Source organism: Corvus brachyrhynchos, unplaced genomic scaffold (genome assembly GCF_000691975.1).
Source record: "Corvus brachyrhynchos isolate BGI_N302 unplaced genomic scaffold, ASM69197v1 scaffold15, whole genome shotgun sequence".
In the NCBI taxonomy this organism is placed as follows: Eukaryota; Metazoa; Chordata; class Aves; order Passeriformes; family Corvidae; genus Corvus; species Corvus brachyrhynchos.
In genome coordinates, this window is record NW_008238349.1 from 444590 (window position 1) to 460576 (window position 15987).

Genomic DNA, 15987 nt, shown 5'->3' on the forward strand with positions numbered 1-15987 from the left:
CGTGTGCAGCAGGAAGTGTGGGTTTAGCGCTTGGTTGGTGTAAGAACAGCGTTTTCTACTGGATTCACAACAGAAGTGAGCTCAGAGGGAAGTGTCCTCTGCTTGTTCCTCCCACCCTGGCACAGCTGGGGGTTAGGAAGGTAAAAAAGGGGGCACAAATAGGGTTGTGGCGCATGGAAGGTGTTAAGAGCTACCAGGGGAATGCCTTGGGGTTTTCTCTGTGTTGGGATGGACTGCACTGCTGCCTCTCCAGCCTGGGAGGCCATCCCTGGCACAGGGCTGGGCTTCTCTGCTGCTCCGCCAGCCCAAGGGAGCTGGCAGGGGCAACACCCATTTACAGCATTCACTGCTGGAGTGAAACCAGCCCCAAAGAGCAAAACCCACTCCGAGCTGTTGAAATGAGGCTGATAGAACACAAGCTGGGGATTGTGCCCTTGCCCTCACGCCCGAGCCCCATCCCTGGGTGTAACTGGGCTCTCTCCCACAGTTTGACATGCAGAGGATAACGCTGGAGGAGCTGAAGCACATCCTGTACCACGCCTTCCGCGACCACCTCACCATGAAGGACATCGAGAACATCATCATCAACGAGGAGGAGAGCTTGAACGAGAACTCTGGCAACTGCCAGACTGAGTTTGAAGGTGAGAGAGAAAGTCCTGGGGTTCACAATTTTCCTCTTCCTGTGTCTGTAAAACTCGCCCTGATCCGGACAGGGGTGCATGGAGTTGGCAGGGAGGTATTTTGGAGTGAGAGGAGCAAGGACCCGTGGAGAGCTCCACAGCTGCCCTCAGCCTTCCTCCATCCCTCAGCAAAGCCAGTCCTGTTCCAGGCACAAGGGTGACATTATGCAGGCTCTGCCCTCTCCCTGCTGGGATGCAGGCAGAGGGAAGTGCTGCGTGTCTAAGCCAGGCTGAATTTCCCTGCAGAAACACCTTTATTTCCCTCATCCCACCATGGAAAGACTTTCTTGGCACTGGCAGGCCCTACCAAGCCGTGTTGGGCTCCTCCAGTTTTCTGTTCAAATCCCAAAAAGGCTCCCAGGCAATAGCTGGGACGAGTCCTGTCCTGCACTGTGACACCAGCAGTGAGCAGAGGTGGTGCCTCTGTGCCCTGCTGCCCTGGGCACCTTTTGTTCTGAACGGCCAGGACCTGCCTCAGCCAGGACAGCTCTTTTCAACATGTGAGAGTGAAAACTCAAGGGCTGAGCAGTGCTCAGAGGCAGCCAGAGAGGGGGAAACATTTCCTTCCCTCAGCAGAGCCACGGGGGATCAGGAATTGGGATCAGAACTGGGATCTACAGTGGATTTTGCACTTGGACAGAGCTGACACAGGCAAGGACATTCCCCATTTTAAGCCACCTCAGAAGCAGCATTTTCATTTCTTTGGCCAGAGGAACTCGTGCTGCTCCAAAGTTTTGCTGCTTGGAACAACCAAACAGGTCTTTGTTGTCCAAGCTGTGGCTGCCCCTGGATCTCTGGCAGTGTCCAAGGCCAGGCTGGATGGGGCTTGGAGCAGCCTGGGACAGTGGAAGGTGTCCCTGCCCATTGAATGAGATGATTTTTAAGTTCTTTTCCAACCCAGACCATTCCATGATTTCATGAAATCCTCTGAAGTGCAGAAGAGCCCAGGGAAACAGAACAGAGAAGCTCAGAGCTTGAGCCCATCACCCTGGTAGAGCCACTGTGCCTCCCACCCCAGAAATCCCACTTCACACAGACCATGTGGGGAACTCTGACCTCTGCAGGGTCAAACAGCTCTGAAAGGGCACCAGGCAGAGCCACAGACAAAGCAGAGGATGGAGATGCAGGCCAGTCCTTAGGCTGGCTGATGAATGGGCTGCAGCAGCTCCCCCCAGCACCCTCACCCTCTGTTCAACACTGCAGAGACGCTGGAGACGAGCACAGCTGAATTTTAAAAAGCCTGCAGGAGGGAGGCAGCAGCAGCAGCACTCTCTGAATCAGGCCAAGCAACAATCTTTGCGTTCCTCCTGGAGAGGAGGAGAGCAGGGAGGAGGAGACGTGTGCTCCCTGCCTGGAGCTGTTGCTGCCCGCTGCCCCGCTGGTCCCCAGGGGCAGGAGCCAGCTGTCGCTGCCGCCGGGTGTTGGGAGCTTGTGAACCATCCCAGAAAAAGCCTGCGCCCCAAATGCTCAGCATCTCATTTTGGAAGCTCCAGTTTCCAAAAGTGCAGCAGGCACAGCTTTTCTCGTGGGATGTTTTGGCATTGCTGGTGCCAGGCAGAACCTAGAAGCAAAACAGACCCTTTTTAGATGTTGGGAACACACACAGAAATCCAGCAGGGAGTAAAGCTCAGCTGAACTGTCAACAACGGGGCAGAGTTTTGCTGCAGGTCCCAGTGGAAGGGGACAGTTGTGGTCTGTGACAGCTCTGGCAGGAGCATTTCTGCCAGGAAAGAACAGGCTGTGGCCCTGCAGCTCTCCAGGCTGGCCAGGAATGACCACTGGTGCCCTCAGAGCCCCCAGTTCTCAAAGACCAGGATCCCTACAGGACTCAAAAGCAGGAATTACCAAATGCAGGAATTACCAAAAGCAGGAATTACCCAGAAATGCCAGGGATGGTGGCACTAAGGGACAGCTGTCGGCTGTCCTGGGGCATCTCCCTGGGGGTCACTCACTCACTTCTAATTAGTGCAGTGAAGGAGATGCTTTTTGGGTAGAGTTCCTTGAGTTTAATTTAGGTGCTACCTTGGGATGAGATGAATTGCACCCTAAAAGAACTCAGTTCAACTCCTCAAACAGCAATTCAAGCATTTCTTTCAACTCCCATCTGTATTTAATGTCTCATCCACCGCGCTGAAGGGCCTTTAGTTCTGGGGAGGAATGAAGCCAAGATGAGCCCCCATGGTTTCCACTGAGATTTGGGAATCTCCCAAGGGAGCAGATCCAGCAGAGACTTCCAGGAGCACCTTGGTGAAATGGGGGTGTCCACTCAGCATCACCTCTGGGTGTGTTCTTGGACCACAGACCAGCCCCAAGCACTTCTCCTCCTGTGGGCAGAGATATCCCCTTCCCCACACCTGGACATCCCTGTTCCCCACACCTGGACATTTCCATTCCCCACACCTGGACATTTCCATTCCCCACACCTGCACATTCCTGTTCCCCACACCTGGACATCCCCTTCTCCACACCTGGACATTTCCATTCCCCACACCTGGACATTCTCCTTTCTCCACACCTGGACATTCCCTTCTCCACACCTGGACATCCCCTTCTCCACACCTGGACATTCCCCTGCTGCCTGCCAGGGGGTTTCCACCCTCATCCCTGACCCTCAAATCCATGGGATGCAGCAGCAGCTCCTCCGTGCCCTCCCTGCCCCGCTCAGCTCAGCTTGGCAATGAAAAAGTGACCTGTTAAACCAAAACTAACGCTGGTGGCAGCCAGAGCAGCCGCCATCCCTCACCCGTGGCAGGGGTGGGACAGGGCCCCACCAAAAACACGGGACAGGGCCCTACGAATACACTGCTGCTGTCCTTGTGAGGAGCTGCTCTCCTGCAGGAGAGAAGGCTCCCCGTGCTGGGAGCGCTTCCCAAACCCACTGTGGGCATCATGACAGCCTGGCCCCATTAACCCCATTAACCAGCTCTAGGGGCAGTGCGCTGTGCCAGCGAGGGAGCTCTCCTCAGCAGCCTGTCCTGAGACAGGTGAGAAGATGAAGAATGGCCCGGCCTTGATTTGCCTTTGCCTCGTGAGGTCTGATGGGTGTTGGAAACCTCTGGGTTGCTCTTCCCCCTAAGAAGGCTTGAGGATTCCTCCAGAGGAGCCTCAGGCTCTGCCCATGTCCAAGGAACCAGGTCTACATCCAACCCCTGGCGTGTTCCATGGGTGTCAAAAACTCCCACGGGCACCCAAATGTTGGCATGCAGCCCTGGGGCAATGCCAGCTATGGGAACCAGCAGGACAAGCACAGACCCCGTGCTCAAAGATTATGGATTTAGGGAAAGGAGAGAACTGAGAGCAAACCCTCCCCAGTAAGCAGGGGGGTTAAATGGAACTTCATGTTCAAGAGGGCAGCACATAGGGAAGAATTCCGGGAATCAGGACGTCAGGAATTCCAGCTCCTCTGCCTCCCTGTGGATTTCAAGGGAGCAGGGGAGCACTGGTACCCATCTCCTTGCTGGAGTAATTCCCAGCCAGCACCAAGAGGGTCTGGCTGGCCCTCCACAGACATTCCCCTTTCCCCTGGGGTTGTCTGTAGGCAGTTTGGCTGTTTGGTGGGTAAAGAGCAGTAACTGGGACTTCCCTGCATCCTGCTGCCTTCAGGCTCTGTTCTGTAACAGAGAAGTTGTTCCATTCAGGAACATTTCTGCACAAACACCGAGCACATTTTACTCCTTTCATCTGTGAAGAGGTGAGTTCGTCATCCCAATAAAGCCTTGCCCAGCCTTGGGCTGCTGTTCCCATCACCAGCCCCACCCTGACAGCAGTGCTGGTGGTGTCAGTGGTATCTCTACTGCCTGGGAGTGCTTTCGAAGTGCAGAAATAATAGAAAAGTACATCAAGAAATAACTACAGCTGGGCAGGAATGAGCTTGTCAAAGCACCAGGGCACCGTGCACAAAGCCAGCAGCCACAGCATTGGTCCCGTGTGCTCTATAAAAGCCAGGGAAGGAGTCCAGGAGCAGAGCAGTGCAAGCAGAGAGTGAGGAATTTGGGAGAGCTGCTGGCAGGGGATTTCATTCCCTGCCCAGAACACAGCGAGGCCCCCACTCACATTCCCTGGCTGCAGCAGGATGACTCCAACCCTCCCTAATGAGTGTTCCGTGCCTCTGGCACTGAGCTGGGACCTCTGGGAGCTGGGATTAGGGCACAGGCACTGCTGAACACCAGCCAGAGGAGGTGATGGGGGAGAAAACTGGAATTCAAACCCAGCAGCCAGGGCTCTCTGTGCAATGAGGAGCAAGACTGGATCAGAACAAGGGGTTTTTCCATGTATTCTAAAAATATTCTCCTGCCTCTTTCCAAACATGGGCACCTGAAGCCTGTCCCTGGCTGCATTTTAGGTTTGTTTTGTGGTTGTCATCAACCACTTGAAAGTCTCCTGTCTTCACAAGCCCATCCATGAGGAAAAGGTGATGGGAACGTCCCTTCTTAGGGCACACCAAGCCCAAAGAGCAAAGCAAGGCCCAGAGCAGCCGGGCAGAGCTGTCCATCCTGTGTGTGTTGATTTCCTGGCTTTCCCTGGCTGCCCTGGACAGCTCAGTTGGAGGAGGGGCCACAAGGCCAATTGCTGGGTCCTGCACTTGGGTCACAACAGCCCCATGGAATGCTCCAGGGTGGGCCAGAGGGGCTGGAAAGCTGAAAAAGGCCCTGGGGGTGCTGGTGCCAATGGCTGGACATGAGCCCAGGGGTGCCCAGGTGGCCAAAAAGGCCAGTGGCACCTGGGCTGTGCCAGGACCAGGGCAGGGATTTTCCCCCTGTGCTGGCACTGCTGAAGCACCTTGAGTGCTGTGTTCAATTTTGAGCTTCTCATGATGAAAAACCCTGAGGGGCTGGAGCGTGTCCAGGGAAGGGAACGGAGCTGGGAAGGGGCTGGAGCCCCAGGAGCGGCTGAGGGAGCTGGAAAGGGGCTCAGGCTGGAGCAAAGGAGGCTCAGGGGGGACCTTGTGGCTCTGCACAAGTCCCTGACAGGAGGGGGCAGCCGGGGGGGTCGGGCTCTGCTGCCAGGGAACAGGGCCAGGAGGAGAGGGAACGGCCTCAGGCTGGGCCAGAGGGGGTTTAGATTGGAAATTAGGAAAAATTTCTTCACTGAAAGGGTTGTCCAGCAGTGGTGGAACCCCCATCCCTGGAAGTGTCCAAAAAGTGTGGATGTGGCACTTAGGACATGGTTTAGTGGTGACCATGGTGGTGGTGCTGGGGTTATAACTGGGCTTTTCCAGCCATAACCATCCTAGGATAGCCTGGGGGAACCTTCAAGGCCTTTGCAAACAAATCTCCACAGTGCCCCAACACCACACATGGCTCTGACATTCAGATGTGGGGAGGCCAAGAGAGACTCATGAACTGGCTTTATTGAGTCACAGCACGAATCCTCACTGATGAGCTTAGCAAAAAGTAAAATTAAATAAAACAAGTGCTAAAAATCCCAACTCCATCTGGTTTTTAATTGCTGCTCTCACCTCGTTTGACAATTATTCTGCAAGCATTCACTTGGAAAGGTTCTTAATAAATCTGATTTGGCTTAAGCATAGAAAACCTAAAAGAGTTTGGAAAAGTGACTCATGTACCATGGATACTCCTGGGAATTGTCATGGGAGGGCCTGAGGGTCATCAGGGAGCACTTCTTGATTTCCCACTCATTCCCAGTTGACCAGGATGAGTCGGAGGGATTCACACAAGGTCGATAATTGCTATTAAAGAACTTTAGAGACAACCAAGTTCAAATTGAAAGAGGGGAAGTTTAGGTCTGAGAGTGGGAAGAAAATGTTCCCCGTGACGGTGGGGAGGCCCTGGCACAGGGTGCCCAGAGCAGCTGTGGCTGCCCCTGGATCCCTGGCAGTGTCTGAGGCCAGGCTGGACACTGGGGCTGGGAGCAGCCTGGGACAGTGGGAGGTGTCCCTGCCCATGGGACAAAGATGAGTTTTGAGGTCACTTCCAGCCCAACCCAACCCAACCCAACCCAACCCATTCTACGATTCCAACTTCACGAAGAGTTTCAAAGAAATACACGGATAACCCCAAATATCCCTGTGAGAGCATTTAAAGGGATCAAAAGCCACAGTGAGGGAGAGGAGTTCCTGAAATATTAGGAAGGATTGAGATGGGCTGGTTTGGAAGCCCTGGAAGGTCAGGTGGGTTGTTTGGGAATGTCCCAGCAGGGTTAGAGTGAGGACAGGAGGGTTCTAATGAGAGCCCAGGAGCACTCCTGAGCTGCTCCAGGTGGGAGCACAAGCCCGGCGCTGTCTGACCGCCCTCTTGTCCCCGCAGTGCACGCCCAGAAGCAGAACCGCCAGACGTGCGTGCGCAAGAGCCTCATCTGCGCCTTCGCCATGGCCTTCATCATCAGCGTGATGCTGATCGCGGCCAACCAGATCCTGCGCAGCGGCATGGAGTAGTGCTGGCACGGCACGGAAGAGTCCTGGCAGCGGGATGGCGGCCATGCATGCGCACCCCGGGAGAGCTCCCGCCCCGATCCCACGGCACCGACACGCGGGCACAGCCGGCGCCTGCAGCAGGAGCCTGAGCCAGCAGCGTGTCCTGTGAACCAACCACATCCTTTTGGCAGGGACATCAAAGGGCTGTTCTAATGCTTTAAAGGTTTTGTTTCCTAATGCAATAATCCCATATCCAGGAGTCCCGAATTATTGCTTCGAAACAGCAATGGCAACGCGGAGGAGACTGGGATCTGGCGCTCTGCGGTTTGAAGGAGGCCCAGCCTCGTGACTTGTCCTTATCCCAGGGCCCACTGACTATCCCACGGAGCTCCCGCCGGGCCCACATTCCCAGGAAGTTGATCGTAGCATTGCCACAAGCAAGTCCCATTCCTTTTGTTCCACGTGTTCCAGCTTCACTTTCCGTTTCCCTTATGACCATGCCATGGAGTTTACGGCATTAGAGGGGAGCTAGAGCATCCTTGTACAGTATTTTCTGAGGAAAAAAGGGGAGAATTTTCCAGCACCATACAAAATGTCTATTTTTTGCTTCATCAGCTCCACCTTTGACACGAGACTGTGGGGTAGCAGGAGTCTGTTGGCCATTTTTTTCCGACTGCGAATCAGGGCTTGAGGAGCACCCCCCGCTTTCCCACCTGGGCATTGCTGAACTTGTGCAAAGTCTTCCAAGGGACTCTGCCACCACCAGCGCCAGCTAAACCTCCCTCTCCTTGGGCCTCTCTGCGCATTCAACATTTGCTCTCCAGCAGTTTTACCCTTCTTCTATATTCTTCTACATTCAAGAATTTTTTCCCAGGTGAAAATCCTGAGGGAAGCTCTTCCTGAGCTTTCCTCTCCTCTCCTTGCCTGCACAACTTTAATTTATTCCGTTTCATGTGGCCTGGTTATGATCTGCAGCGAAACCTCCATGGCAGACGTCGTCCTGTGGGGGAGGTTCTATTTTCACCCACATGGTGAAGGGTGGATTTGACCAGCCAACTTCTCCATTGCCTCCCAGGATCCATCCCACCACCCCCATCCCATGGGCAGGCTCCACAGGGGGCCGGCGGAAAAGCCGAGCGCAGCAGGAGAAGAAGGAACCAAACCTGAGCCCACCCCCGTGCATTTGAAGTGTGTCAGACTTCCAGATCCGGGGAGCGTTGGGTGTTTTTCCTGGAATACATTTTAAGGAGCAGCAAGGAGAAGAGGGAATGATGCAGAGCAGGGACACCACACGGGAAGCGCAAGGAGCCAGGATTACTTGGGAAGGTGGTTTTCCTTTGAAACTTGACACAAATCCATGCATTTCCCTCTGGATGGACTGTGCCCCTGGGTGCCACACCAGGACAGAGGTGACCTCCTGCCCTCCTGGGAGGGGTTTCCCAGCTGGTGATCATGGAGTGCTCCAAGGGAGCTCCGTGGAGGCACTCGGGTGTTGGAGTGGGGTGGCTGTGCTGGGAGAGCCCCAGACACACCAAGGAACGCTGAGATCTTGCTCCTGGACGTGGAGGTGACTGTTCCGTGTTCCCTGTGCCACAGGAGGGGCAGGATGGCTCCCCAAGGGGCTGCACACCCCCAGCTTCCCTCATCCCACACTGCAGCCATTGACTGACACTGGATGCATCCCGAACACTCCTTCCAGGGCTTTCTTTTCTACCAGTCTGAGTGACAACATTTACCTGTATTTTTAGCAGCCTAATTTAAAAATCTGCTGCTCGTTTGTCCTGTCTCCCACCACCCCTTTAAACCCAAGCCACTTTTAGGTGTCTCAGTCTCCCACCTCCACTTTTTCCTGCCATTTTCCTGGGGTCCCCTCCATCCCAAAGACAACACCTTTTCCACAGCAGCTGAGTTGGTTTTTCTGCCTTTCCCAAACACACAACTACTGCATTTCTGTTCTGCTGTGACCAATAGAGGTGAGCTGCAGAATATTCCATAAAAAAAAAATGATTCAGTCTCCCAGAAGATGGAGAGATTTCCATTTGCTGTAGAGCAGCAGCAGAATATCTGTGGGATATTCTGGTGGGGGATTCTCGGTGCTGGGGAGCCCAGGCACATTTTCTGTGCTGGACATTGCAGATAACGAGCTTGGAGATCATTTTAAGGAAATTCATCCCCACGTTTAGGTCTCAGGGGTCTGTGAAAAGGTGGCAGCAGTGGGAAAAAGTCTAAATGTTCCTTGCCACCGAGGAATACTCATTTTGTCCCTGGGTTTGTGCTGGAGTGAGCGTGGGCAGATGGAGGTGGAGGGGAGGGATGGGGGGAGCATGGGGCAGAGCGGAGCCTCCGCTGAGCCCAAACCCACAGCCCCAAACCCACAGCCCCAAACTGGGCATTTCCCCACATTCCCTCACCCATGTGCCACAAACCCCCAGCAGAGTCCAGGCCCAGCAGCCACCTCATGGACGATGATTGTCTGCATTCCGTGGAGCTTTCTGGAAGGCTCCACAATTCCCCCATGCATGCTCCACAATCTCTTGTAAATAGAGCCATCCTCCCCTCGCAGCTCCATCTGTAAAACCAAACCTGTAATTAATATATTGGTAAAAGCCATAGCCCGGTGTCAGTAGAGTTCATTGCACAACTCCCCACTGATTTTACTGGGTACAGGATTTTGGGGGCTTTGGGTGTGATTTTTCTGTAGGGAACCTCATTTTTCCATGATGAATCAGGGTCATGTCTTGCCAGAGGTCTCCTTTCCCTTCCTAGAGCAGCCTTCCTCCCTCTCCAGGCATTGTGAAGAGATCCCTTCTTTACTCAGTGACTCCTGGCAATGCAGGATGGATCAGGCCAAGTGATTCCATCCTTTCCTTCCCCGCAACTTTCCCGTCCTTCCCATCCAGCAGCACTGGATGTCTCCTACCTCCCTCCCTGGCTCCATTTATGTAACATCCATTTATCTCCTTTTTTTTTTTTCCCTTCTACACAAGAGGGAAAAATAGGGCTTTTTGCTGCTTTTACAGACAGGAGGTAAAAATAGAGCAGTAAAATTCTGATTGGAACCTGATGGCAAAAGCTGAGGGGGGAGAAAGCAGAAGAATCAAAGACACAAAAATAAAAACCCCACATCCCATACTTTAAGGAAAAAAACCCCTATTTAAGTGCTAATTAACATACTTTAAAAAATACCCAGACTGCAGCAGAGCTGTCAGAAAAAGCTCTAAACTTCTGCTCTTGCCAGTTCCAGGAGGATTGAAGTGTCTTTTCAGCCCTGCAGCTCTGGAGGAACAGGAGATTGCCATGGCAACCCCGGCTGTTCGTGACATGGGTGCCACTGTGGCGGAGCACACACGATCCCAGACTTCCAGGGATGCGCAAACAGCTCCCAGCAGTGGGACAGGGGCTTTGCTCATGGATTAGGAAATTATTAGGAATTCGTGAGCAGCTCTGTTGGCTTGGCCACAAAAAACTGTGTGCAATTAAGGGGACTGATGTGCAGGGAAGGCTTCAGGAGGGACGTGATGATTTCAGGCCGAGAGAGGCTTTGGTTTCATTCAGGAGGGAGTGAAATCCACTCAGCCTGAGCACTGCCTGTCTCCTGGGCTTGCTGAGGACACTTTGGAAAGGTTCTCCATGTGGGGTTTGAGCTCTGGTGGGAAAGATTTGGGCTCCTGCTCCTGCAAGGCTGCCCCCCTGCTCACCACTGACCTTGGCTTCAGCCACTGGCTCTAGCAGGGAGTCTGATTCCCTGCTCCTGGAGAAGCCAGCAGAAGGAACAGAGGCTCATCAATGCTGAAATAATTTGGAGGCCGTGGGGAAGAGAATTCCAGCAAAAGCTGCTGAAGGAACACTGCTCACCTGCCAGAGCCAAAGGCATTCCTTACGGGCAGCCTTGAGGAAACCACAGCTGGGGAGTGTCCAGGCAGGACAGGTGCAGTGGCTTAGTCCTGTGCGGGGCCAGGAGCTGACTTGAGGTCCCTGTGGGTTCCTTCCAACTCAGGACATTCCATGGTGGTGGTGCTGGTGGCCCTGGAGAGCCAGATCCTGCTGACAGGCAGTGATACCTGGAGGTGTGTCACCTCCTGTGCCACCCACGGGAGCCTGGCCCCTCCACGACTGCACCACTGGGAAGGAATTCCTGATCAGAAGCAATGTCAACATAATTGAAAGATCGAAACTAGGGAGGCTTGGCTTTGGTAGGACGGTGTTCCCATGCTGCGGGAAGTGATATGGAATTAAAGAGTTCCCAAAATAATTCCCTTCCTGCTTGATGGACACCCCCAGATCCCCCAGTCACCGTCAGCACCTGGGACAGCGATCACAGACCCCAGGTCCAGGGTGAGCAGGAGGGTGGCAGGGAGCAGCACTCCCAGCTCCTGTCCCTGCTCCCCGGTGAGCCAGAGCTGAATATCTGGGTGTAATCCAGGTAATTTGAGAGATTCCATCCCGGTTATCCAGAGGTTTCACCTGTTGGACGTGTGCTGGAAGGGCTGGATGCTGGCTGCTTTAATTCCAGCAGCTTTGTAAAAAAGAGATGTCCATAGGAGCCCATCTTTTTGAGCTGGGGCCAAGTAAAGAGGGGTTTTAAATCCAGAACTAAGGTAGGAAGCAAGAAGCCAAGGTAGAAAACATTCCCAAGGACGCCACTCTGGATGGCTGGAATCTGTTTGGGTGAGCCAAGTACCCACTGGACCTTTTTTCCATGGAAAGCGTCAGAATATTTTGTCCCAAAACCCCACTCCGCATCCTCCTGCCTGGTGCAGAAGAGTGAAACATCTCCCGGGCCACCCCCGGCACTGGGAGGGGCTCCAGGTGACTGGGAGGGGCTCTGTTCCTGGCGAGGGCCCTGGGACAAGGGGACTCTCCGCTGTTCCCATGGAAAACTCGTTCCCTGCACGTGCTGGGAGCTGCCAGGGCTGTCACCACCCCGAGGTGACAGGAGCACAGCCCCCCTGGATCAGCGAGGGGAGAAGCAGTGGGAGGAATTACATTAAAATCTCTGAGAATTAAGTCCCTCATTTCATCCACCCCTGTAATCCATGATTTAGTTCCTGCTTTATGGATGAGCGTTTGAAAGAAGAAAAACCAACCCTTCTAAAATGAGAATCTGATGAAGTGTCTTTTTTTCTTGGCTCTGAATCACGCTTCCATTCCACTGATGAAGATGTACAGAACTTGCTGGGTTTCAATCCATTATTTTACCCTCCTGTGCTCTGACAGTGCAATTACGTTTCCCTGGCATCACTTAAAACCTGTTCCTTTCCCAGGAATTTAATGCAGAAAACAAAAAGTTTCACCACATTTCCATCTCTTTGTTGTTGGCTGCTATCAGGACTGGGTCTATGTTTCTCCAGTCCAAGAAGGACATTTTAGGCAGCTCTAGGAAGTGCAGAAGCTTCACCAAGCACAAGATGGGCAGCAGATCTAACACCATTTTAGTTGGAAGTGTGCTCCCCTTACACCTTCCCAGCGGCAAAAGCCTGGAAAGCTGCTGTAATTTGGCATCTTCACTACAAAATAATTGCAGCCCCAGAAGAGGGGGAAAGGAGAAAAAAGGAATCCTCTGGATCCAGAGCTCAGTACTTGACAATCAGATGATGAAAGTACCACAGGACTTTTTTATTTTCTGTCAAGACAGACCAAAACACTTCGTAGCCTTGAAAACCATTGCTAAATGAAATTGCCACTTTCCCCCCAATTACCTTCCCCAGCTGTTCCTGGCCTGTCTCTGCCAGCATCCCAAACCAGCAGCTGGATTTACCCCCTTTAGGTGAGGTCCATGTTCCCTTTCTCAGCTGCTCCTGTGTCTCCATCAGCCAACCAGGAGACGTCAGGAAGCTCTGAGGTGGCTCCAGGAGCCCCCCTCTGGTGCCACCAGCACTTGGGCACGTCCTGCCCCTCCTGGGGGCAGCTCCAAAGGGTGCAGGTGATGGTTTTGACATCGATCCTCACATTCCTGCCTCTATCCCCACCGCAGCAGCCCGAGGATGGGGTCACAGTCCTGAGCTTCTCTCCCAGAGCAGCCAAAGCTCCTTCAGCCCCTACAGCAGCTCCTGTTCCTCAGATTTATCTGGGCTGGGGCAGGAAGGGAGAGCAGGGCTCCAGGGTCAGTCAGAAATAACTCGTTAGAGTTAATTGGCTTCAAGTGGAATAAGCCCGGGATCCAGCCTGTTGCCATTTAATCCATAGCAGGATCTAAGGAATCAACGCCTCCTGATTCATCTCTAGGAAGTTCTCCACTAATCCCTGTGTCTCCTTTTTGTCACCATTTCATGTTTCCCAGCCATTTACTGTTCATTTGTAAACTCACCGGGTTTTTTTGGCTCGTTAACGAAAGACATGGCTTTTTAATTAAAGACAAAAATTCACAAAGTCAGCAGCATAATAGTAAAAAAAAAAAAAAAAAATTCCAACAGAAAACCTTTGTATAAAATACTGTAAATATTAATATAAATTAACTGGGCATGCACCTGAAATAAATCCTATGTTACTGCAAGTTATCCGAGTGTATAAAGGAGTGTATAAAGGAAATCTGAATGCCATATGTATCAGCTGTTCCCTCTAACCAAACTCTACTGTAAATATATAATCTGTATAAAAATATTTTAATTTTATCATTATTTATGCAATAGAAATAAAGGTTTTTTTCTTTTGATGAAGCTTTTTTCCCTCTTTTGAAGCACTGATATTTATTCATGCCCAAGTACAAGAGCAAAAGCAAGATTTGCATAAAATATTAGGACAGGGACCCTTTATTCCTTCTGAGAGACTCATGAACACTGGGGGGGTTATTTTGCTTTGAAAATAGATTTACATATTTAAAAGGCCGTTACTACAGACAGAGCTCCTGGCTGGAGAAATGGGATCAGCAATTCCAGATGCACAGGAAGCCAGAGGGAGGGATTGAACTTCTCCTCTGGAAGGCAAAGCCACAACTGGCCAGATCTCAGAGAGAAAGGTCAGCACTTGCTTAAAAAGCCCTTTTTTATCCCTCCAGAGAGCCAGGGGCTGATCCCTGAGCTCAGGTGGGCTTGGGGCAGGGTTACTGCTGGGAGAAGGATGTTGCGCCCAGCTTTAATCCTGACTCTGGTACTGCCAAGGCCTGACAGCTGCTCTGTGATGATTAGGGAGAGCCCTTTGTCCCTTAACAAACCCAGATCTCTTCATCTCCCTGGAGCCCTTCCTCCACGGGTGCCAGCCCAGCCCGGCCTGCTGGACAAGGGGACGGTGAGGTCCATGACTGACACCACAATTCCTGCCCCTGGGGCCTAAATTCAATTTGAAAGGGGAAGAGTTGATGCTGGAAATCAGCTTCCCCCATGTGGGTCCGAGTCACAGTGGCAGGACAAGGCTGGACAGGGCTTGGAGCAGCCTGGGATAGGGGAAGGTGTCCCTGCCCATGGAATAAAGTGAACTTTAAGGTCCTTTCCAGCCCAAACCATTCTGGGATCTTGTGACAGGTTGGGTCTGAGCAATTCCATGCAATCCCTGCAATCCAGGCAGGGATTGCCACAGGGCAGAAAGCACTGCAGGAAATCCATGTTTACCAAGCTTGTAAGTCCAAACCAAGGCACTGCATACTCTCAGTGACCTCCCATGTAACTGGAGAGCTTTCCAATGAATGGCTCAGGAATGAGCCTGGATTCATCACAGGAATGAATCAAAAGTACTCAAGGAATTCCTGTATATTTACCATAGAATGAGTAACTGAAGGAATTCCTGGCTGGAAGGAGGAGCCTGCACCCCACACTTGTCCTTTGGAAGCTGTTCTATGCAGATCAGCGTGTTCAGTGTCCTCAGCGAAAAGCCAGGTTTGTACCTTGAGTTTCAGCCACCAGAGCTGTCCAGAAACTGAAATTTGCTGCTGCCACAGATCCTCTGCCCCCCCCAGAGAGGTGAGCACAGCTCAGTGCGACAGCAGCAGGGGATCAGCCCTGCCTGCAGGAGAAAAGCAGCTTTAGGAGAGAAGAACACCCCACATCTGGCCTGAGGGCAAACTGCTGTGTCCCTCCAGAACCATCCCACAAACACAGCCCTAGTCCCAGCTCCACCAAAGCCTGCTTAGCTCCCTTGTTACTTTAACACTCTCCATTAATGGAGGATTGAATGGTTAATTTAATGCTCTCCATTAATGGAGAAATGAAGATGAAAACACCCCCCAAAAGCCTCCATCCTTCAGCTGTGCCCCATCAGGGTTTCGGGGGCTGCTGCTGCTGCTGTGGGACCAGGCACCGGGAATGGGCAGGAGCGACGGTGCAGGTCTGACCCAGCTCCCAGGGAGTCAGTGGAAGCATTCCCAGACTTTGTGGGATTTGGATTAGGTCATCACACAGCACAGCACTTCACACCCTGGCTCCTTGCTTTGTTTAAAAGGAGTCTGGCCAAGGCCTGGGATTTAATTACAGAAATCCAAGTCCTGAGGAAAAGAAATAAACCTTTCCTTACCCTGAGTGAAATTCAGGCACAGCCCCACCTAAAACCTCTGGCTGTGGCTGGCCTTCCCAAGTCCAAACCTGAAGCAGGGTCTTGGTTTGACCCCACACCTTTCCCCAGGCAGGTCCAGGCTGACCCAGAGACCCCCCAGCCCTGGGCTGATCGCAGTGGGGCAGCAGGAAAGGGACTGGGATTGTGTCCCTGTGCCCCTGTGCTCAGGTGAGACCCCACCTGCAGAGCTGCCCCAGCCCTGGCCCAGCCCAGGGAGGAGCTGGAGCTGCTGGAGGAGCCCAGGGGAGGCTCCACGCAGAGCCGAGGGATGGAGCAGCTCTGCTGGGAGGAGAGGCTGGGAGAGCTGGGATTGTTCACCTGGAGAGGAGAAGCTTTGGGGTGACCTCACTGTGGCCTTGCAGGACCTGAAGGGGCCAACAAGGAAGATGGAGAGAAACTTTTCACAAGGGCTGGAGGGACAGGACACAGGGAATGGCTTCCCAGTGCCAGAGG

General features: G+C 52.8%; 1 protein-coding gene across 1 annotated transcript in view; it reads left to right on the top strand.

The window, feature by feature from the left end:
• CALN1 (calneuron 1) overlaps positions 1 to 13709 on the top strand; it is a 109088-nt gene extending 95379 nt beyond the window's left edge. Inside the window, exons 4-5 of the mRNA XM_008634493.2 lie at positions 488 to 641; positions 6947 to 13709. Of these exons, the coding sequence (XP_008632715.1) occupies positions 488 to 641; positions 6947 to 7074 (282 nt within the window). The 3' untranslated portion in view covers positions 7075 to 13709. The remainder of the gene's footprint in view (positions 1 to 487; positions 642 to 6946) is intronic.
• The last annotated feature ends 2278 nt before the right edge of the window (positions 13710 to 15987 follow it).